Source organism: Oncorhynchus masou, chromosome 29 (assembly GCF_036934945.1).
Source record: "Oncorhynchus masou masou isolate Uvic2021 chromosome 29, UVic_Omas_1.1, whole genome shotgun sequence".
NCBI classification, from domain to species: domain Eukaryota; kingdom Metazoa; phylum Chordata; class Actinopteri; order Salmoniformes; family Salmonidae; genus Oncorhynchus; species Oncorhynchus masou.
The window spans coordinates 1,980,785-2,004,599 of record NC_088240.1 but is presented as its reverse complement, the minus strand read 5'-3'; the positions used below and the strand labels follow the sequence as shown (position 1 = coordinate 2,004,599).

Genomic DNA, 23,815 nt, shown 5'->3' with positions numbered 1-23,815 from the left:
AATATGGGGAGGACAGAGGTCGTGGGATTCTCCACAATATGGGGAGGGGAGGACATAGTTAGTGGGATTCTCCACAATATGGGGAGGACAGAGTTAGTGGGATTCTCCACAATATGGGGAGGACATAGTTAGTGGGATTCTCCACAATATGGGGAGGACAGAGTTAGTGTGATTCTCCACAATATGGGGAGGACAGAGTTAGTGGGATTCTCTACAATATGGGGAGGACAGAGTATGGGGAGGACAGAGTTAGTGTGATTCTCTACAATATGGGGAGGACACCAACAATAGCTTATTCTCTACCCCTGTGCTGTACATTTGAATGAGGATTACATCTTTGGCAATTGAATGATATTGTATTTCATTGTAATAAATATATGACTTCACATGCAATGCCTTTCTACGTGTTAGTAAAGGACGGGGTTACGAACAAGTGGAGTTTTGAAACACTTCCCATATTAAATACAAGTTATTATTGAATGTTGCATTTATTCTTATTGTGTATTATGAACATTGACATTCGGATGGAAACTTACTTCTTCATGTGGAAAGATGAAAATGTATCTGAACACACATCTTGTGTTTTCACTTCGTCTTTTATAGTAATTTGATATATTGTCATATTCTAACTTAAAGCATATTAAACATATTTAAACAGAGTACAGGGCAGTTTCTGAAAAGTATTAGTAGATAGCTTATTATCCGTATAAATTAACATCCATTAATTTGCGTCATTATATGTATAATTAGAAGGAAAAAAAATGCAGATCATTTACATGTTCATAATTTTCTAATGGTATATATTTACATATTAACTCATGTTAATTAACTAGATTTAAAGGTTATTGCAATAAAGCACTGTAGTGGGGTGGGGGGGGTGCTGAGGAGTATTTCTGTCTGTAATAAAGCCCTTGTGCGGGGAAAACCTCATTCTGATTGGCTGGGCATGGCTCCCAAGTGGTTAGGCCAATGCCCTCCCATGCCCACCCATTGCTGTGACAGGGATACTGGAGTGATGGAGGTAGATATGTATAGGGGACAGGGATACTGGAGTGATGGAGGTCGATATGTGTAGGGGGAAGGGGATACTGGAGTGATGGAGGTAGATATGTATAGGTGGAAGGGGATACTGGAGTGATGGAGGTAGATATGTATAGGGGGAAGGGGATACTGGAGTGATGGAGGTAGATATGTATAGGGGACAGGGATACTGGAGTGATGGAGGTAGATATGTATAGGGGGAAGGAGATACTGGAGTGATGGAGGTAGATATGTATAGGGGACAGGGATACTGGAGTGATGGAGGTAGATATGTATAGGTGGAAGGGGATACTGGAGTGATGGAGGTCGATATGTATAGGGGACAGGGATACTGGAGTGATGGAGGTAGATATGTATAGGGGGAAGTGGATACTGGAGTGATGGAGGTAGATATGTATAGGGGGAAGGGGATACTGGAGTGATGGAGGTAGATATGTATAGGTGGAAGGGGATACTGGAGTGATGGAGGTAGATATGTATAGGTGGAAGGGGATACTGGAGTGATGGAGGTAGATATGTATAGGGGGAAGGGGATACTGGAGTGATGGAGGTAGATATGTATAGGTGGAAGGGGATACTGGAGTGATGGAGGTAGATATGTATAGGTGGAAGGGGATACTGGAGTGATGGAGGTAGATATGTATAGGTGGAAGGGGATACTGGAGTGATGGAGGTCGATATGTATAGGGGACAGGGATACTGGAGTGATGGAGGTAGATATGTATAGGTGGAAGGGGATACTGGAGTGATGGAGGTAGATATGTATAGGGGGAAGGGGATACTGGAGTGATGGAGGTCGATATGTATAGGGGACAGGGATACTGGAGTGATGGAGGTAGATATGTATAGGTGGAAGGGGATACTGGAGTGATGGAGGTCGATATGTATAGGTGGAAGGGGATACTGGAGTGATGGAGGTCGATATGTATAGGGGACAGGGATACTGGAGTGATGGAGGTAGATATGTATAGGTGGAAGGGGATACTGGAGTGATGGAGGTAGATATGTATAGGGGGAAGGGGATACTGGAGTGATGGAGGTAGGTATGTATAGGGGGAAGGGGATACTGGAGTGATGGAGGTAGATATGTATAGGTGGAAGGGGACAGGGATACTGGAGTGATGGAGGTCGATATGTATAGGGGGAAGGGGATACTGGAGTGATGGAGGTAGGTATGTATAGGGGGAAGGGGATACTGGAGTGATGGAGGTAGATATGTATAGGTGGAAGGGGATACTGGAGTGATGGAGGTCGATATGTATAGGGGGAAGGGGACAGGGATACTGGAGTGATGGAGGTCGATATGTATAGGTGGAAGGGGACAGGGATACTGGAGTGATGGAGGTTGATATGTATAGGTGGAAGGGGACAGGGATACTGGAGTGATGGAGGTCGATATGTATAGGTGGAAGGGGACAGGGATACTGGAGTGATGGAGGTCGATATGTATAGGGGGAAGGGGACAGGGATACTGGAGTGATGGAGGTCGATATGTATAGGTGGAAGGGGACAGGGATACTGGAGTGATGGAGGTCGATATGTATAGGGGGAAGGGGACAGGGATACTGGAGTGATGGAGGTCGATATGTATAGGTGGAAGGGGATACTGGAGTGATGGAGGTAGATATGTATAGGTGGAAGGGGATACTGGAGTGATGGAGGTAGATATGTATAGGAGACAGGGATACTGGAGTGATGGAGGTCGATATGTATAGGGGACAGGGATACTGGAGTGATGGAGGTAGATATGTATAGGTGGAAGGGGATACTGGAGTGATGGAGGTAGATATGTATAGGTGGAAGGGGATACTGGAGTGATGGAGGTAGATATGTATAGGGGACAGGGATACTGGAGTGATGGAGGTAGATATGTATAGGTGGAAGGGGATACTGGAGTGATGGAGGTCGATATGTATAGGGGACAGGGATACTGGAGTGATGGAGGTAGATATGTATAGGTGGAAGGGGATACTGGAGTGATGGAGGTAGATATGTATAGGGGACAGGGATACTGGAGTGATGGAGGTAGATATGTATAGGGGGAAGGGGATACTGGAGTGATGGAGGTCGATATGTATAGGGGACAGGGATACTGGAGTGATGGAGGTAGATATGTATAGGTGGAAGGGGATACTGGAGTGATGGAGGTCGATATGTATAGGGGGAAGGGGATACTGGAGTGATGGAGGTAGGTATGTATAGGGGGAAGGGGATACTGGAGTGATGGAGGTAGATATGTATAGGTGGAAGGGGATACTGGAGTGATGGAGGTAGATATGTATAGGGGGAAGGGGATACTGGAGTGATGGAGGTAGATATGTATAGGGGGAAGGGGATACTGGAGTGATGGAGGTCGATATGTATAGGGGACAGGGATACTGGAGTGATGGAGGTCGATATGTATAGGTGGAAGGGGATACTGGAGTGATGGAGGTAGATATGTATAGGTGGAAGGGGATACTGGAGTGATGGAGGTAGATATGTATAGGTGGAAGGGGATACTGGAGTGATGGAGGTAGATATGTATAGGGGACAGGGATACTGGAGTGATGGAGGTCGATATGTATAGGTGGAAGGGGATACTGGAGTGATGGAGGTAGATATGTATAGGGGACAGGGATACTGGAGTGATGGAGGTCGATATGTATAGGGGACAGGGATACTGGAGTGATGGAGGTAGATATGTATAGGGGGAAGGGGACGGGGATACTGGAGTGATGGAGGTAGATATGTATAGGGGGAAGGGGACGGGGATACTGGAGTGATGGAGGTAGATATGTATAGGGGGAAGGGGACAGGGATACTGGAGTGATGGAGGTAGATATGTATAGGTGGAAGGGGATACTGGAGTGATGGAGGTAGATATGTATAGGGGACAGGGATACTGGAGTGATGGAGGTCGATATGTATAGGGGGAAGGGGACAGGGATACTGGAGTGATGGAGGTAGATATGTATAGGGGAAGGGGACAGGGATACTGGAGTGATGGAGGTAGATATGTATAGGGGGAAGGGGACAGGGATACTGGAGTGATGGAGGTAGATATGTATAGGGGAAGGGGACGGGGATACTGGAGTGATGGAGGTAGATATGTATAGGGGGAAGGGGACAGGGATACTGGAGTGATGGAGGTAGATATGTATAGGTGGAAGGGGATACTGGAGTGATGGAGGTAGATATGTATAGGGGACAGGGATACTGGAGTGATGGAGGTCGATATGTGTAGGGGAAGGAGACAGGGATACTGGAGTGATGGAGGTCGATATGTATAGGGGGAAGGAGATACTGGAGTGATGGAGGTAGATATGTATAGGTGGAAGGGGATACTGGAGTGATGGAGGTAGATATGTATAGGTGGAAGGGGATACTGGAGTGATGGAGGTAGATATGTATAGGTGGAAGGGGATACTGGAGTGATGGAGGTAGATATGTATAGGGGACAGGGATACTGGAGTGATGGAGGTCGATATGTATAGGTGGAAGGGGATACTGGAGTGATGGAGGTAGATATGTATAGGGGGAAGGGGACAGGGATACTGGAGTGATGGAGGTAGATATGTATAGGGGGAAGGGGACAGGGATACTGGAGTGATGGAGGTAGATATGTATAGGTGGAAGGGGATACTGGAGTGATGGAGGTAGATATGTATAGGGGACAGGGATACTGGAGTGATGGAGGTCGATATGTGTAGGGGGAAGGAGACAGGGATACTGGAGTGATGGAGGTCGATATGTATAGGGGGAAGGAGATACTGGAGTGATGGAGGTAGATATGTATAGGTGGAAGGGGATACTGGAGTGATGGAGGTAGATATGTATAGGTGGAAGGGGATACTGGAGTGATGGAGGTAGATATGTATAGGTGGAAGGGGATACTGGAGTGATGGAGGTAGATATGTATAGGTGGAAGGGGATACTGGAGTGATGGAGGTAGATATGTATAGGGGGAAGGGGATACTGGAGTGATGGAGGTATATATGTATAGGGGGAAGGGGATACTGGAGTGATGGAGGTAGATATGTATAGGGGACAGGGATACTGGAGTGATGGAGGTCGATATGTATAGGGGGAAGGGGATACTGGAGTGATGGAGGTAGATATGTATAGGGGACAGGGATACTGGAGTGATGGAGGTAGATATGTATAGGGGGAAGGGGATACTGGAGTGATGGAGGTAGATATGTATAGGGGACAGGGATACTGGAGTGATGGAGGTCGATATGTGTAGGGGGAAGGAGACAGGGATACTGGAGTGATGGAGGTAGATATGTATAGGTGGAAGGGGATACTGGAGTGATGGAGGTAGATATGTATAGGGGACAGGGATACTGGAGAGATGGAGGTCGATATGTGTAGGGGGAAGGAGACAGGGATACTGGAGTGATGGAGGTAGATATGTGTAGGGGGAAGGGGATACTGGAGTGATGGAGGTCGATATGTATAGGGGGAAGGAGACAGGGATACTGGAGTGATGGAGGTAGATATGTATAGGGGAAGGGGACAGGGATACTGGAGTGATGGAGGTAGGTATGTATAGGGGGAAGGAGACAGGGATACTGGAGTGATGGAGGTCGATATGTGTAGGGGGAAGGAGACAGGGATACTGGAGTGATGGAGGTAGATATGTGTAGGGGGAAGGAGACAGGGATACTGGAGTGATGGAGGTAGATATGTATAGGGGGAAGGGGATACTGGAGTGATGGAGGTAGATATGTATAGGTGGAAGGGGATACTGGAGTGATGGAGGTCGATATGTATAGGGGGAAGGAGATACTGGAGTGATGGAGGTCGATATGTGTAGGGGGAAGGGGATACTGGAGTGATGGAGGTAGATATGTATAGGGGAAGGAGACAGGGATACGGGAGTGATGGAGGTAGATATGTATAGGGGACAGGGATACTGGAGTGATGGAGGTAGATATGTATAGGGGAAGGAGACAGGGATACGGGAGTGATGGAGTTAGATATGTATAGGGGACAGGGATACTGGAGTGATGGAGGTCGATATGTGTAGGGGGAAGGGGACAGGGATACTGGAGTGATGGAGGTAGATATGTATAGGGGAAGGGGACAGGGATACTGGAGTGATGGAGGTAGATATGTATAGGGGGAAGGAGACAGGGATACTGGAGTGATGGAGGTAGATATGTATAGGGGGAAGGAGACAGGGATACTGGAGTGATGGAGGTAGATATGTATAGGGGGAAGGGGACAGGGATACTGGAGTGATGGAGGTAGATATGTATAGGGGAGGGAGACAGGGATACTGGAGTGATGGAGGTAGGTATGTATAGGGGGAAGGAGACAGGGATACTGGAGTGATGGAGGTAGATATGTATAGGGGAAGGGGACAGGGATACTGGAGTGATGGAGGTAGATATGTATAGGGGGAAGGGGACAGGGATACAGGAGTGATGGAGGTAGATATGTATAGGGGTAAGGGGACAGGGATACTGGAGTGATGGAGGTAGATATGTATAGGGGGAAGGGGACAAGATACAGGAGTGATGGTGGTAGATATGTATAGGGGTAAGGGGACAGGGATACTGGAGTGATGGAGGTAGATATGTATAGGGGGAAGGCGACAGGGATACAGGAGTGATGGAGGTAGATATATTTAGGGGGAAGGGGACAGGGATACTGGAGTGATGGAGGTAGATATGTATAGGGGGAAGGAGACAGGGATACAGGAGTGATGGAGGTAGATATATTTAGGGGGAAGGGGACAGGGATACTGGAGTGATGGAGGTAGATATGTATAGGGGGAAGGCGACAGGGATACAGGAGTGATGGAGGTAGATATGTATAGGGGGAAGGCGACAGGGATACAGGAGTGATGGAGGTAGATATGTATAGGGGTAAGGGGACAGGGATACTGGCGTGATGGAGGTCGATATGTATAGGGGGAAGGCGACAGGGATACAGGAGTGATGTAGGTAGATATGTATAGGGGGAAGGCGACAGGGATACAGGAGTGATGGAGGTAGATATATTTAGGGGGAAGGGGACAGGGATACTGGAGTGATGGAGGTAGATATATTTAGGAGTGTAGAGTCCTGTCAGTGTGTAGAGTCCTGTCAGTGTGTAGAGTCCTGTCAGCGTGTAGAGTCCTGTCAGCGTGTAGAGTCCTGATAGCGTGTAGAGTCCTGTCAGCGTGTAGAGTCCTGTCAGCGTGTAGAGTCCTGTCAGTGTGTAGAGTCCTGTCAGCGTGTAGAGTCCTGTCAGCGTGTAGAGTCCTGTCAGCGTGTAGAGTCCTGATAGCGTGTAGAGTCCTGTCAGTGTGTAGAGTCCTGTCAGCGTGTAGAGTCCCGTCAGCGTCTAAAGTCCTGATAGCGTGTAGAGTCCTGTCAGCGTGTAGAGTCCTGTCAGCGTCTAAAGTCCTGTCAGCGTGTAGAGTCCTGTCAGCGTGTAGAGTCCTGTCAGCGTCTAAAGTCCTGATAGCGTCTAAAGTCCTGTCAGCGTGTAGAGTCCTGATAGCGTGTAGAGTCCTGTCAGCGTGTAGAGTCCTGTCAGCGTGTAGAGTCCTGTCAGCGTGTAGAGTCCTGATAGCGTGTAGAGTCCTGTCAGTGTGAAAGTCCTGATAGCGTGTAGAGTCCTGTCAGCGTGTAGAGTCCTGATAGCGTGTAGAGTCCTGATAGCGTGTAGAGTCCTGTCAGCGTGTAGAGTCCTGTCAGCGTGTAGAGTCCTGATAGCGTGTAGAGTCCTGTCAGCGTGTAAAGTCCTGTCAGCGTGTAGAGTCCTGTCAGTATCTAGAGTCCTGTCAGTGTCAGTGTGTAGAGTCCTGTCAGTGTGTAGAGTCCTGATAGCGTGTAAAGTCCTGTCAGCGTGAAAGTCCTGATAGCGTGTAGAGTCCTGATAGTGTGTAGAGTCCTGTCAGCGTGTAGAGTCCTGTCAGTATCTAGAGTCCTGTCAGTGTCAGTGTGTAGAGTCCTGTCAGCGTGTAGAGTCCTGTCAGCGTGTAGAGTCCTGTCAGCGTGTAAAGTCCTGTCAGCGTGTAAAGTCCTGTCAGCGTGTAAAGTCCTGTCAGCGTGTAGAGTCCTGTCAGTATCTAGAGTCCTGTCAGTGTCAGTGTGTAGAGTCCTGTCAGCGTGTAGAGTCCTGTCAGCGTGTAGAGTCCTGTCAGCGTGTAAAGTCCTGTCAGCGTGTAAAGTCCTGTCAGCGTGTAAAGTCCTGTCAGCGTGTAAAGTCCTGTCAGCGTGTAAAGTCCTGTCAGCGTGTAGAGTCCTGTCAGTATCTAGAGTCCTGTCAGTGTGTAGAGTCCTGATAGTGTGTAGAGTCCTGTCAGTGTGTAGAGTCCTGTCAGCGTGTAGAGTCCTGTCAGCGTGTAAAGTCCTGTCAGCGTGTAAAGTCCTGTCAGCGTGTAAAGTCCTGTCAGCGTGTAGAGTCCTGTCAGTATCTAGAGTCCTGTCAGTGTCAGTGTGTAGAGTCCTGATAGTGTGTAGAGTCCTGATAGCGTGTAGAGTCCCGTCAGCGTCTAGAGTCCTGTCAGCGTGTAAAGTCCTGTCAGCGTGTAAAGTCCTGTCAGCGTGTAAAGTCCTGTCAGCGTGTAGAGTCCTGTCAGCGTGTAGGGTCCTGTCAGTGTGTAGAGTCCTGATAGCGTGTAGAGTCCTGTCAGTGTGTAGAGTCCTGTCAGCGTGTAGGGTCCTGTCAGTGTGTAGAGTCCTGTCAGTGTGTAGAGTCCTGTCAGTGTGTAGAATCCTGTCATCGTGTAGAATCCTGTCAGCGTCTAGAGTCCTGTCAGTGTGTAAAGTCCTGTCAGCGTGTAGAGTCCTGTCAGCGTGTAGAGTCCTGTCAGCGTGTAGAGTCCCGTCAGCGTCTAGAGTCCTGTCAGCGTGTATAATCCTGTCAGCGTGTAGAGTCCTGTCAGCGTGTAGAGTCCTGTCAGTGTGTAGAGTCCTGTCAGCGTGTAGAGTCCTGTCAGCGTGTAGAGTCCTGTCAGTGTGTAGAGTCCTGTCAGCGTGTAGAGTCCTGTCAGTGTGTAGAGTCCTGATAGCATCTGGAGGTAGATATGTATAGGGGGAAGGGGACAGGGATACAGGAGTGATGGAGGTAGATATGTATAGGGGGAAGGGGACAGGGATACAGGAGTGATGGAGGTAGATATGTATAGGGGGAAGGAGACAGGGATACAGGAGTGATGGAGGTAGATATATTTAGGGGGAAGGGGACAGGGATACTGGAGTGATGGAGGTAGATATATTTAGGGGGAAGGGGACAGGGATACTGGAGTGATGGAGGTAGATATATTTAGGGGGAAGGAGACAGGGATACTGGAGTGATGGAGGTAGATATGTATAGGGGGAAGGAGACAGGGATACAGGAGTGTAGGGTCCTGTCAGCGTGTAGAGTCCTGTCAGTGTGTAGAGTCCTGTCAGTGTGTAGAGTCCTGTCAGTGTGTAGGGTCCTGTCAGTGTGTAGAGTCCTGTCAGTGTCTAGAGTCCTGTCAGTGTGTAGAATCCTGTCAGTGTGTAGAGTCCTGTCAGCGTGTAAAGTCCTGTCAGCGTGTAGAGTCCTGTCAGCGTGTAAAGTCCTGTCAGCGTGTAGAGTCCTGTCAGCGTGTAGAGTCCTGATAGCATCTAGAGTCCTGATAGTGTGTAGAGTCCTGATAGCGTGTAGAGTCCCGTCAGCGTCTAGAGTCCTGTCAGCGTGTAGAGTCCTGATAGCGTGTAAAGTCCTGATAGCGTGTAGAGTCCTGATAGCGTGTAGAGTCCTGATAGCGTGTAAAGTCCTGTCAGCGTGTAGAGTCCTGTCAGCGTGTAAAGTCCTGTCAGCATCTAGAGTCCTGTCAGCCTCTAGAGTCCTGATAGTGTGTAGAGTCCTGATAGCGTGTAGAGTCCTGTCAGCGTGTAGAGTCCTGTCAGCGTGTAAAGTCCTGTCAGTATCTAGAGTCCTGTCAGCGTCTAGAGTCCTGATAGTGTGTAGAGTCCTGATAGCGTGTAGAGTCCCGTCAGCGTGTAGAGTCCTGATAGCGTGTAGAGTCCTGTCAGCGTGTAGAGTCCTGATAGCGTGTAGAGTCCTGTCAGCGTGTAGAGTCCTGTCAGCGTGTAGAGTCCTGTCAGCGTGTAAAGTCCTGTCAGCGTGTAAAGTCCTGTCAGCATCTAGAGTCCTGTCAGCGTCTAGAGTCCTGTCAGTGTGTAGAGTCCTGATAGCGTGTAGAGTCCTGTCAGCGTCTAGAGTCCTATCAGCGTGTAGAATCCTGTCAGCGTGTAAAGTCCTGTCAGCGTGTAGAGTCCTGATAGCGTGTAGAGTCCTGATAGCGTGTAGAGTCCCATCAGCGTCTAGAGTCCCGTCAGCGTCTAGAGTCCCGTCAGCGTCTAGAGTCCTGTCAGCGTCTAGAGTCATGTCAGCGTCTAGAGTCCTGTCAGCGTGTAGAGTCCTGTCTGCGTCTAGAGTCCTGTCTGCGTCTAGAGTCCCGTCAGCGTCTAGAGTCCTGTCAGCGTCTAGAGTCATGTCAGCGTCTAGAGTCCTGTCAGCGTGTAGAGTCCTGTCTGCGTCTAGAGTCCTGTCTGAAGGGTCGTCTAGAGTCCTGTCAGCGTCTAGAGTCCTGATAGTGTGTAGAGTCCTGTCAGCGTCTAGAGTCCCGTCAGCGTCTAGAGTCCTGTCAGCGTCTAGAGTCCTGTCAGCGTCTAGAGTCCTGTCAGCGTGTAGAGTCCTGTCTGCGTCTAGAGTCCTGTCTGCGTCTAGAGTCCTGTCAGCGTCTAGAGTCCTGATAGTGTGTAGAGTCCTGTCAGCGTCTAGAGTCCTGTCAGCGTCTAGAGTCCTGTCATCGTCTAGAGTCCTGTCAGCGTCTAGAGTCCTGTCAGCGTCTAGAGTCCTGATAGTGTGTAGAGTCCTGTCAAGTTGTAGAGTTCTGTTGTCAGTGTGTAGAGTCCTGTCAGTGTGTAGATTCCTGTTGTCAGTGTGTAGAGTCCTGTTGTCAGTGTGTAGAGTCCTGTCAGTGTACATAGAGAAAATAAAAGGTCAATAACGATACAGGGTTAACTCAGAGAGTCCGTGTTGCTCTATTGTAGCTATTTATCAGTCTTATTGCTTAAGGGTAGAAGCTGTTCAAGAGCTTGTGGGTGCCAGACTTGATGCACCGGTACCACTTGCTGTGCAGAAGCACAGAGAACAGTCTTGTGGCTTGGTTGGCTGCAGCCTTTAACCATTTTCCTGGCCTTCCTTTCACACCGCCTGATATAGAGGTCCTGGTTGGCAGCGAGCTTGGCCCCAGTGATGTACTGGGCTTAACTACACATTTTAGAGTGGCTTTATTTTTGGTCCCCAGCAGAAGGTGCACGTTTCTATTGATCATGCTGTTTAACCAGCTTGTTGATATGCCACACCTGTCAGGTGGATGGATTATCTTGGCAAAGGAGAAGTGCTCACTAACTGGGATGTAAACGCATTTGTGCCCCAAATGAGAGAAATACATTTTTTGTGTTCATGGAACATTTCAGCTTATAAAACATGGGACCAACAATTTACATGTTGAGTTTATATTTTTGTTCAGTATAGCATACTTACTTACTGTGTTCTTCTTATTTCTCATGTGTTTTTTCTAGTATTACATTGTTATTGATTATCGCATTGTTGGGTTTTGATAGAAAGAAGACTTCACTGTCCTTAGGATGTCTCCGGAACATCACACATTTCACGTATGTTTGTTTATACAGCACTGTAAATATCATCCAACATGTCCTCACCTGGGATTTGAACTCACAACATCTTGGTTCACAGCGTTACAATCCTCCTGCTATGTAACGGTCTGAGTGTAGTGGGTGAGGAGTCAGGCGCAGGAAGCAGAGAGTTCAGGGCCGTCATTGAAAATAAGACTTTTTCTTAACTGACTTGCCTGGTTAAATAAAGGTAAAAAAAAAAAAAAAAAAAAAAAAATCCAGCCCCGGAGTTTGGTAAACCTCAACTGGTATGCCATCCCGCCCTGGAGTTTGGTATGCCTCAACTGGTATGCTATCCAGCCCTGGAGTTTTCCCAGACTTAAAGGCTTTAATTGCATCAAGAAGTTCCTCCTCTGTAATTCACCTTCACATGAGTCTTTCTGTATGGCTGTTAATGTTACATTATTAATAGGAACAAATTCTGGCAGTTAACTTCAGTTAGTGGAAATGAAGGAGACTGAAATGAAAACATATGCTTAAAGTACTTTGCTTCCTCTTTCTAAATATTGTTTGGTGAATCATGGGTGACTCCGTCATTTGTAACAAGTTTCTGTAAATTATATTTGGTAGCATTTAAAAAAACAACCATTTTAAAGGTTTTGCTGTGGGATCCTCTCACAGAAGCCTTGACTCTGACACTGATTCCTAGCTGAAACAGGGAGCCACAGATGTGAGTCGGTCTTGTGGAATTGGCTTTTTCACCACGGGAATGATGGAGCGTCAGAGAGAGACTTGTTATTTCACATGATTCCGTCCTCTCTCACGTGAGCTACATGGTTGTTGCCCCATTGGTTCCATATTCACGTAGACCAAGTCACTTAGTAGTTATGGGTGTCGTGTTTTTCTGGGCAAAGTTATTTAACCGCCAGAAATGAATTCATAATAAGTGTGAGATTGTTTCCCAGCACCTTTAGCGCTCTGTTGTCACACCAAATCCTCAGTGTGTTGCTGTTTGGGGTAGTTACTGTTGTGTTGCTGTTTTTAGTAGTTACTTTCAGTCTGAGCAGCAGTCCTGTGTCCATCCATCCATCCATGTAGAATTCACTGAGTACATCACTCCCCAGCCATCCATCCAGGTCGAATACAATGAGTGCATCACTCTCCATCCCTCCATCCATCCATCCATCCATCCATCCATCCATCCATCCATCCAAGTAGAATACACTGAGTGCATCACTCTCCAGCCATCCATCCATCCAGGTAGAATTCACTGAGTACATCACTCTCCATCCATCCAGGTAGAATTCACTGAGTACATCACTCTCCAGCCATCCAGGTAGAATTCACTGAATACATCACTCTCCATCCATCCAGGTAGAATTCACTGAGTACATCACTCTCCATCCATCCATCCAGGTAGAATTCACTGAGTACATCACTCTCCATCCATCCAGGTAGAATTCACTGAGTACATCACTCTCCATCCATCCAGGTAGAATTCACTGAGTACATCACTCTCCATCCATCCAGGTAGAATTCACTGAGTACATCACTCTCCAGCCATCCAGGTAGAATTCACTGAGTACATCACTCTCCATCCATCCAGGTAGAATTCACTGAGTACATCACTCTCCATCCATCCAGGTAGAATTCACTGAATACATCACTCTCCATCCATCCATCCAGGTAGAATTCACTGAGTACATCACATCCATCTCACTCATCATCCATCCATCCAGGTAGAATTCACTGAGTACATCACTCTCCATCCATCCAGGTAGAATTCACTGAGTACATCACTCTCCATCCATCCAGGTAGAATTCACTGAATACATCACTCTCCATCCATCCATCCAGGTAGAATTCACTGAGTACATCACTCTCCATCCATCCACGTAGAATTCACTGAGTACATCACTCTCCATCCATCCATCCATCCATCCAGGTAGAATTCACTGAGTACATCACTCTCCATCCATCCAGGTAGAATTCACTGAGTACATCACTCTCCATCCATCCAGGTAGAATTCACTGAGTACATCACTCTCCAGCCATCCATCCAGGTAGAATTCACTGAGTACATCACTCTCCATCCATCCAGGTAGAATTCACTGAGTACATCACTCTCCATCCATCCATCCAGGTAGAATTCTCTGAGTACATCACTCTCCAGCCATCCATCCAGGTAGAATTCACTGAGTACATCACTCTCCATCCATCCAGGTAGAATTCACTGAGTACATCACTCTCCAGCCATCCAGGTAGAATTCACTGAGTACATCACTCTCCAGCCATCCAGGTAGAATTCACTGAATACATCACTCTCCATCCATCCAGGTAGAATTCACTGAGTACATCACTCTCCATCCATTCATCCATCCAGGTAGAATTCACTGAGTACATCACTCTCCATCCATCCAGGTAGAATTCACTGAGTACATCACTCTCCATCCATCCAGGTAGAATTCACTGAGTACATCACTCTCCATCCATCCAGGTAGAATTCACTGAGTACATCACTCTCCAGCCATCCATCCAGGTAGAATTCACTGAGTACATCACTCTCCAGTGCATTCGGAAAGTGTTTAGACCCCTTGACCTTTTCCACACTTTGTTGTGTGGATGCAATAAGAACCAATAAGAATAGAGACAACCTTGTCCTCTTTCAATTACAAATCTATTGACATGGCTTGGAGATATACTGTAGTAAAGTATCTAGGGGGATTTTTATTTAGCTGTGCCTGCTAGCTAAATTTGATATAGCTAGCTAATGCTACTAACGTGCAACTGACTTGGTATCCCCTTTCCCTAACAACTGAATGCATTCAGCCGAAATATGTTTTCTGCATTTAACCAAACCTTTCTGAATCATCAGCACCCAGGGAGGTGGGAGTGAACTGCTTTGCTCAAGGGCAGAACGGAACATTAGTCCACCTTGCCAGCTCGGGGATTCAAACAAGTGACCGTTTGGTTAATCCCTCAACACTTTAACAGCTACCTACCACCTCTAATGCTAGCTACAGTTGTTATGAAAGTATCTTAAATAACGATTAAGGTAGACATGTAATCTTGCTGAACACTTCACTAATTTACATTTCCAGAAATACAGGTTCATTTACCCATTGTTCGCTGGTCAGTGGCATCACTACCAAACAATAGTGCACATTTGAATTAAAGGAAAAATACACATTTCTTACATTTCTCCCAGACCACAAAAATGGTCCCTTGGTGTAGGTACAGAGGTTGTGGTTCAGCTGTTAACACCTCCTCTCCTGATTGACCCTGTGGTTCAGCTGTTAACACCTCCTCTCCTGATTGACCCTGTGGTTGAGCTGTTAACACCTTCTCTCCTGATTGACCCTGTGGTTGAGCTGTTAACACCTTCTCTCCTGATTGACCCTGTGGTTGAGTTGTTAACACCTTCTCTCCTGATTGACCCTGTGGTTCAGTTGTTAACACCTTCTCTCCTGATTGACCCTGTGGTTCAGCTGTTAACACCTCTCTCCTGATTGACCCTGTGGTTCAGCTGTTAACACCTTCTCTCCTGATTGACCCTGTGGTTCAGCTGTTAACACCTTCTCTCCTGATTGACCCTGTGGTTCAGCTGTTAACACCCTTCTCTCCTGATTGACCCTGTGGTTCAGCTGTTAACACCCCCTCTCCTGATTGACCCTGTGGTTCAGCTGTTAACACCTTCTCTCCTGATTGACCCTGTGGTTCAGCTGTTAACACCTCCTCTCCTGATTGACCCTGTGGTTCAGCTGTTAACACCTCCTCTCCTGATTGACCCTGTGGTTGAGCTGTTAACACCTCCTCTCCTGATTGACCCTGTGGTTCAGCTGTTAACACCTCCTCTCCTGATTGACCCTGTGGTTGAGTTGTTAACACCTTCTCTCCTGATTGACCCTGTGGTTGAGCTGTTAACACCTCCTCTCCTGATTGACCCTGTGGTTGAGCTGTTAACACCTCCTCTCCTGATTGACCCTGTGGTTGAGCTGTTAACACCTCTCTCCTGATTGACCCTGTGGTTCAGCTGTTAACACCTCCTCTCCTGATTGACCCTGTGGTTCAGCTGTTAACACCTCCTCTCCTGATTGACCCTGTGGTTGAGCTGTTAACACCTCCTCTCCTGATTGACCCTGTGGTTGAGCTGTTAACACCTCCTCTCCTGATTGACCCTGTGGTTGAGCTGTTAACACCTTCTCTCCTGATTGACCCTGTGGTTCAGCTGTTAACACCTCCTCTCCTGATTGACCCTGTGGTTCAGCTGTTAACACCTTCTCTCCTGATTGACCCTGTGGTTCAGCTGTTAACACCTTCTCTCCTGATTGACCCTGTGGTTCAGCTGTTAACACCTTCTCTCCTGATTGACCCTGTGGTTGAGCTGTTAACACCTCCTCTCCTGATTGACCCTGTGGTTGAGTTGTTAACACCTTCTCTCCTGATTGACCCTGTGGTTCAGCTGTTAACACCTCCTCTCCTGATTGACCCTGTGGTTGAGTTGTTAACACCTTCTCTCCTGATTGACCCTGTGGTTCAGCTGTTAACACCTTCTCTCCTGATTGACCCTGTGGTTCAGCTGTTAACACCTTCTCTCCTGATTGACCCTGTGGTTGAGCTGTTAACACCTTCTCTCCTGATTGACCCTGTGGTTCAGCTGTTAACACCTCCTCTCCTGATTGACCCTGTGGTTGAGTTGTTAACACCTCCTCTCTTGATTGACCCTGTGGTTCAGCTGTTAACACCTCCTCTCCTGATTGACCCTGTGGTTGAGCTGTTAACACCTCCTCTCTTGATTGACCCTGTGGTTCAGCTGTTAACACCTCCTCTCCTGATTGACCCTGTGGTTGAGCTGTTAACACCTTCTCTCCTGATTGACCCTGTGGTTCAGCTGTTAACACCTCCTCTCCTGATTGACCCTGTGGTTCAGCTGTTAACACCTCCTCTCCTGATTGACCCTGTGGTTCAGCTGTTAACACCTCCTCTCCTGATTGACCCTGTGGTTCAGCTGTTAACACCTCCTCTCCTGATTGACCCTGTGGTTCAGCTGTTAACACCTTCTCTCCTGATTGACCCTGTGGTTGAGCTGTTAACACCTTCTCTCCTGATTGACCCTGTGGTTCAGCTGTTAACACCTTCTCTCCTGATTGACCCTGTGGTTCAGCTGTTAACACCTTCTCTCCTGATTGACCCTGTGGTTCAGCTGTTAACACCCCCTCTCCTGATTGACCCTGTGGTTCAGCTGTTAACACCTTCTCTCCTGATTGACCCTGTGGTTCAGCTGTTAACACCTCCTCTCCTGATTGACCCTGTGGTTGAGTTGTTAACACCTTCTCTCCTGATTGACCCTGTGGTTCAGCTGTTACCCCTTCTCTCCTGATTGACCCTGTGGTTGAGCTGTTAACACCTCCTCTCCTGATTGACCCTGTGGTTGAGCTGTTAACACCTCCTCTCCTGATTGACCCTGTGGTTCAGCTGTTAACACCTTCTCTCCTGATTGACCCTGTGGTTCAGCTGTTAACACCTCCTCTCCTGATTGACCCTGTGGTTGAGCTGTTAACACCTCCTCTCCTGATTGACCCTGTGGTTCAGCTGTTAACACCTTCTCTCCTGATTGACCCTGTGGTTCAGCTGTTAACACCTTCTCTCCTGATTGACCCTGTGGTTCAGCTGTTAACACCTCCTCTCCTGATTGACCCTGTGGTTCAGCTGTTAACACCTCCTCTCCTGATTGACCCTGTGGTTCAGCTGTTAACACCTCCTCTCCTGATTGACCCTGTGGTTGAGCTGTTAACACCTTCTCTCCTGATTGACCCTGTGGTTCAGCTGTTAACACCTTCTCTCCTGATTGACCCTGTGGTTGAGCTGTTAACACCTTCTCTCCTGATTGACCCTGTGGTTGAGCTGTTAACACCTCCTCTCCTGATTGACCCTGTGGTTGAGCTGTTAACACCTCCTCTCCTGATTGACCCTGTGGTTCAGCTGTTAACACCTTCTCTCCTGATTGACCCTGTGGTTGAGTTGTTAACACCTTCTCTCCTGATTGACCCTGTGGTTGAGCTGTTAACACCTTCTCTCCTGATTGACCCTGTGGTTCAGCTGTTAACTCATTTTTGTCCTTCCCCTCCGCCTCTGTAATCTCTGCAGGAGTCGCAAGATCCAGATCAGAAACATTCCCCCTCATCTACAGTGGGAGGTGAGTCAGTCTGTGCCTGGTGTTATAGTCTTTGGGGGTTTGCTCGATTTCATTTTGGATTTCAAGTTTGAGGTTGGTTCTGTTTAGGTGTGGCTTGCCCTGATTGTAATCATCCTCATTGGCCAGGATGTGTAGGACCTGTCGCCTCGTTAGTTAGTATTTTGTTTCAGCAGTGCTGGCCCAGAGCGGCTGGCCCTGAGCTCCAGGGACCATGGGAAGAGATGGTAGTTTTGTGCGATCCCTGTTTAGCTTGTCCTCTGTGTGTGATAAAAACCAAGTGTGGTGAGGGCTTGGACAGTGTCCCTGTGTGGTGGTGTGGTGAGGGCTTGGACAGTGTCCCTGTGTGGTGGTGTGGTGAGGGCTTGGACAGTGTCCCTGTGTGGTGGTGTGGTGAGGGCTTGGACAGTGTCCCTGTGTGGTGAGGGCTTGGACAGTGTCCCTGTGTGGTGGTGTGGTGAGGGCTTGGACAGTGTCCCTGTGTGGTGAGGGCTTGGACAGTGTCCCTGTGTGGTGGTGTGGTGAGGGCTTGGACAGTGTCCCTGTGTGGTGGTGTGGTGAGGGCTTGGACAGTGTCCCTGTGTGGTGGTGTGGTGAGGGCTTGGACAGTGTCCCTGTGTGGTGAGGGCTTGGACAGTGTCCCTGTGTGGTGAGGGCTTGGACAGTGTCCCTGTGTGGTGAGGGCTTGGACAGTGTCCCTGTGTGGTGAGGGCTTGGACAGTGTCCCTGTGTGGTGAGGGCTTGGACAGTGTCCCTGTGTGGTGAGGGCTTGGACAGTGTCCCTGTGTGGTGAGAGCTAGGACAGTGTCCCTGTGTGGTGAGAGCTAGGACAGTGTCCCTGTGTGGTGAGAGCTAGGACAGTGTCCCTGTGTGGTGAGGGCTAGGACAGTGTCTCTGTGTGGTGGTGTGGTGAGAGCTTGGACAGTGTCCCTGTGTGGTGAGGGCTTGGACAGTGTCCCTGTGTGGTGGTGTGGTGAGGGCGAGGACAGTGTCCCTGTGTGGTGGTGTGGTGAGGGCTAGGACAGTGTCCCTGTGTAGTGGTATGGTGAGGGCTAGGACAGTGTCCCTGTGTGGTGAGGGCTAGGACAGTGTCCCTGTGTGGTGGTATGGTGAGGGCTAGGACAGTGTCCCTGTGTGGTGAGGGCTAGGACAGTGTCCCTGTGTGGTGGTGTGGTGAGGGCTAGGACAGTGTCCCTGTGTGGTGAGGGCTAGGACAGTGTCCCTGTGTTGGTGTGGTGAGGGCTTGGACAGTGTCCCTGTGTGGTGAGGGCTAGGACAGTGTCCCTGTGTGGTGAGGGCTGGACAGTGTCCCTGTGTGGTGAGTGCTAGGACTGTGTCCCTGTGTGGTGGCGTGGTGAGGGCTTGGACAGTGTCCCTGTGTGGTGAGGGCTAGGACAGTGTCCCTGTGTGGTGAGAGCTAGGACAGTGTCCCTGTTTTGTGAGGGCTTGGACAGTGTCCCTGTGTGGTGAGAGCTTGGACAGTGTCCCTGTGTGGTGAGGACTAGGACAGTGTCCCTGTGTGGTGAGGGCTAGGACAGTGTCCCTGTGTGGTGAGGGCTTGGACAGTGTCCCTGTGTGGTTATGGCTTGGACAGTGTCCCTGTGTGGTGAGGGCTAGGTCAGTGTCCCTGTGTGGTGAGGACTAGGACAGTGTCCCTGTGTGGTGAGGGCTTGGGCAGTGTCCCTGTGTGGTGAGGACTAGGACAGTGTCCCTGTGTGGTGAGGGCTTGGGCAGTGTCCCTGTGTGGTGAGGGCTAGGACAGTGTCCCTGTGTGGTGGTGTGGTGAGGGCTTGGACAGTGTCTCTGTGTGGTGGTGTGGTGAGAGCTTGGACAGTGTCCCTGTGTGGTGAGGGCTTGGACAGTGTCCCTGTGTCGTGGTGTGGTGAGGGCTTGGGCAGTGTCCCTGTGTGGCGAGGACTAGGACAGTGTCCCTCTGTGGTGAGGGCTAGGACAGTGTCCCTGTGTGGTGAGGGCTTGGACAGTATCCCTGTGTGGTGAGGGCTTGGACAGTGTCCCTGTGTGGTGAGGGCTTGGACAGTGTCCCTGTGTGGTGAGGACTAGGACAGTGTCCCTGTGTGGTGAGGGCTAGGACAGTGTCCCTGTGTGGTGAGGGCTTGGACAGTGTCCCTGTGTGGTGAGGGCTAGGACAGTGTCCCTGTGTCGTGGTGTGGTGAGGGCTTGGGCAGTGTCCCTGTGTTGTGGTGTGGTGAGGGCTTGGACAGTGTCCCTGTGTGGTGAGGGCTTGGACAGTGTCCCTGTGTGGTGAGGACTAGGACAGTGTCCCTGTGTCATGGTGTGGTGAGGGCTTGGGCAGTGTCCCTGTGTGGTGAGTTCTTGGACAGTGTCCCTGTGTCATGGTGTGGTGAGTGCTTGGGCAGTGTCCCTGTGTCGTGGTGTGGTGAGGGCTTGGGCAGTGTCCCTGTGTCGTGGTGTGGTGAGGGCTTGGGCAGTGTCCCTGTGTGGTGGTGAGTTCTTGGACAGTGTCCCTGTGTGGTGGTGTGGTGAGGGCTTGGACAGTGTCCCTGTGTGGTGGTGTGGTGAGGGCTAGGACAGTGTCCCTGTGTGGTGAGGGCTAGGACAGTGTCCCTGTGTTGGTGTGGTGAGGGCTAGGACAGTGTCCCTGTGTGGTGGTGTGGTGAGAGCTTGGACAGTGTCCCTGTGTGGTGAGGGCTAGGACAGTGTCCCTGTGTGGTGGTGTGGTGAGGGCTAGGACAGTGTCCCTGTGTGGTGAGGGCTAGGACAGTGTCCCTGTGTTGGTGTGGTGAGGGCTAGGACAGTGTCCCTGTGTGGTGGTGTGGTGAGGGCTTGGACAGTGTCCCTGTGTGGTGAGGGCTAGGACAGTGTCCCTGTGTGGTGAGGGCTAGGACTGTGTCCCTGCGTGGTGGCGTGGTGAGGGCTTGGACAGTGACCCTGTGTGGTGGGAGCTTGGACAGTGTCCCTGTGTGGTGAGACCTAGGACAGTGTCCCTGTGTGGTGAGGGCTTGGACAGTGTCCCTGTGTGGTGAGAGCTTGGACAGTGTCCCTGTGTTGTGAGGACTAGGACAGTGTCCCTGTGTGGTGAGGGCTAGGACAGTGTCCCTGTGTGGTGAGGGCTTGGACAGTGTCCCTGTGTGGTTATGGCTTGGACAGTGTCCCTGTGTGGTGAGGGCTAGGTCAGTGTCCCTGTGTGGTGAGGGCTAGGACAGTGTCCCTGTGTGGTGAGGGCTTGGGCAGTGTCCCTGTGTGGTGAGGACTAGGACAGTGTCCCTGTGTGGTGAGGGCTTGGGCAGTGTCCCTGTGTGGTGAGGGCTAGGACAGTGTCCCTGTGTGGTGGTGTGGTGAGGGCTTGGACAGTATCCCTGTGTGGTGGTGTGGTGAGGGCTTGGACAGTGTCCCTGTGTGGTGGTGTGGTGAGGGCTTGGACAGTATCCCTGTGTGGTGGTGTGGTGAGGGCTAGGACAGTGTCTCTGTGTGGTGGTGTGGTGAGAGCTTGGACAGTGTCCCTGTGTGGTGAGGGCTTGGACAGTGTCCCTGTGTGGTGGTGTGGTGAGGCCTAGGACAGTGTCTCTGTGTGGTGGTGTGGTGAGAGCTTGGACAGTGTCCCTGTGTGGTGAGGGCTTGGACAGTGTCCCTGTGTCGTGGTGTGGTGAGGGCTTGGGCAGTGTCCCTGTGTGGCGAGGACTAGGACAGTGTCCCTCTGTGGTGAGGGCTAGGACAGTGTCCCTGTGTGGTGAGGGCTTGGACAGTATCCCTGTGTGGTGAGGGCTTGGACAGTGTCCCTGTGTGGTGAGGGCTTGGACAGTGTCCCTGTGTGGTGAGGACTAGGACAGTGTCCCTGTGTGGTGAGGGCTTGGACAGTGTCCCTGTGTGGTGAGGGCTTGGACAGTGTCCCTGTGTGGTGAGGGCTAGGACAGTGTCCCTGTGTCGTGGTGTGGTGAGGGCTTGGGCAGTGTCCCTGTGTTGTGGTGTGGTGAGGGCTTGGACAGTGTCCCTGTGTGGTGAGGGATTGGACAGTGTCCCTGTGTGGTGAGGACTTGGACAGTGTCCCTATGTCATGGTGTGGTGAGGGCTTGGGCAGTGTCCCTGTGTGGTGAGTTCTTGGACAGTGTCCCTGTGTCATGGTGTGGTGAGGGCTTGGGCAGTGTCCCTGTGTCGTGGTGTGGTGAGGGCTTGGGCAGTGTCCCTGTGTGGTGAGTACTAGGACAGTGTCCCTGTGTGGTGAGTTCTTGGACAGTGTCCCTGTGTGGTAGTGTGGTGAGGGCTTGGACAGTGTCCCTGTGTGGTGGTGTGGTGAGGGCTTGGACAGTGTCCCTGTGTGGTGGTGTGGTGAGGGCTAGGACAGTGTCCCTGTGTGGTGGTGTGGTGAGGGCTAGGACAGTGTCCCTGTGTGGTGGTGTGGTGAGGGCTAGGACAGTGTCCCTGTGTGGTGAGGGCTAGGACAGTGTCCTGTGTGGTGAGGGCTTGGACAGTGTCCCTGTGTCGTGGTGTGGTGAGGGCTTGGGCAGTGTCCCTGTGTTGTGGTGTGGTGAGGGCTTGGACAGTGTCCCTGTGTGGTGAGGGATTGGACAGTGTCCCTGTGTGGTGAGGACTAGGACAGTGTCCCTATGTCATGGTGTGGTGAGGGCTTGGGCAGTGTCCCTATGTGGTGAGTTCTTGGACAGTGTCCCTGTGTCATGGTGTGGTGAGGGCTTGGGCAGTGTCCCTGTGTCGTGGTGTGGTGAGGGCTTGGGCAGTGTCCCTGTGTGGTGAGTACTAGGACAGTGTCCCTGTGTGGTGAGTTCTTGGACAGTGTCCCTGTGTGGTGGTGTGGTGAGGGCTTGGACAGTGTCCCTGTGTGGTGGTGTGGTGAGGGCTAGGACAGTGTCCCTGTGTGGTGGTGTGGTGAGGGCTAGGACAGTGTCCCTGTGTGGTGGTGTGGTGAGGGCTAGGACAGTGTCCCTGTGTGGCGGTGTGGTGAGGGCTAGGACAGTGTCCCTGTGTGGTGAGGGCTAGGACAGTGTCTCTGTGTGGTGAGGGCTTGGACAGTGTCCCTGTGTGGTGGTGTGGTGAGGGCTTGGACAGTATCCCTGTGTGGTGAGGGCTTGGGCAGTGTCCCTGTGTGTTGAGGGCTAGGACAGTGTCCCCGTGTGGTGAGGGCTTGGACAGTGTCCCTGTGTGGTGAGGACTAGGACAGTGTCCCTCTGTCGTGGTGTGGTGAGGGCTTGGACAGTGTCCCTGTGTGGTGAGGGCTTGGGCAGTGTCCCTGTGTGGTGAGGGCTAGGACAGTGTCCCCGTGTGGTGAGGGCTTGGACAGTGTCCCTGTGTGGTGAGGACTAGGACAGTGTCCCTGTGTGGTGGTGTGGTGAGGGCTTGGACAGTGTCCCCATGTGGTGAGGGCTTGGACAGTGTCCCTGTGTGGTGAGGACTAGGACAGTGTCCCTCTGTCGTGGTGTGGTGAGGGCTTGGACAGTGTCCCTGTGTGGTGAGGGCTTGGACAGTGTCCCTGTGTGGTGAGGGCTTGGACAGTGTCCCTGTGTGGTGAGGACTAGGACAGTGTCCCTGTGTGGTGTGGGCTAGGACAGTGTCCCTGTGTGGTGTGGGCTAGGACAGTGTCCCTCTGTCGTGGTGTGGTGAGGGCTAGGACAGTGTCCCTGTGTTGGTGTGGTGAGGGCTGGAAGAACAACCAGTTGAGTAAAGCCAGGAAGTCACCTCCCTCTGAGTCAACATAGATGACTGACCAGCGTGTGACTCCATGTTTCAGCATCACTGCCCATTCAGAAAGAAAGCCTAGGCACCCAGTTTCCCCACTGCAGTGCTTTATATTTTTTTATTTTACCTTTATTTAACCAGTTAGGCAAGTTGAGAACAAGTTCTCATTTACAACTGCGACCTGGCCAAGATAAAGCAAAGCAGTTCGACACATACAACGACACAGAGTTACACATGGAGTAAAACAAACATACAGTCAATAATACAGTATCAACAAGTCTATATACAATGTGAGCAAATGAGGTGAGATAAGGGA

The 23,815-nt window shown here is 50.4% G+C and overlaps 1 protein-coding gene across 1 annotated transcript in view; it reads left to right on the top strand.

Moving 5' to 3' along the window:
• The window catches only part of LOC135521386 (insulin-like growth factor 2 mRNA-binding protein 3-B), a 107,204-nt gene that overhangs the window by 5,590 nt on the left and 77,799 nt on the right, over positions 1–23,815 (top strand). The window contains exon 3 of the mRNA XM_064947287.1: positions 17,787–17,835. Within this exon, the coding sequence (XP_064803359.1) occupies positions 17,787–17,835 (49 nt within the window). The remainder of the gene's footprint in view (positions 1–17,786; positions 17,836–23,815) is intronic.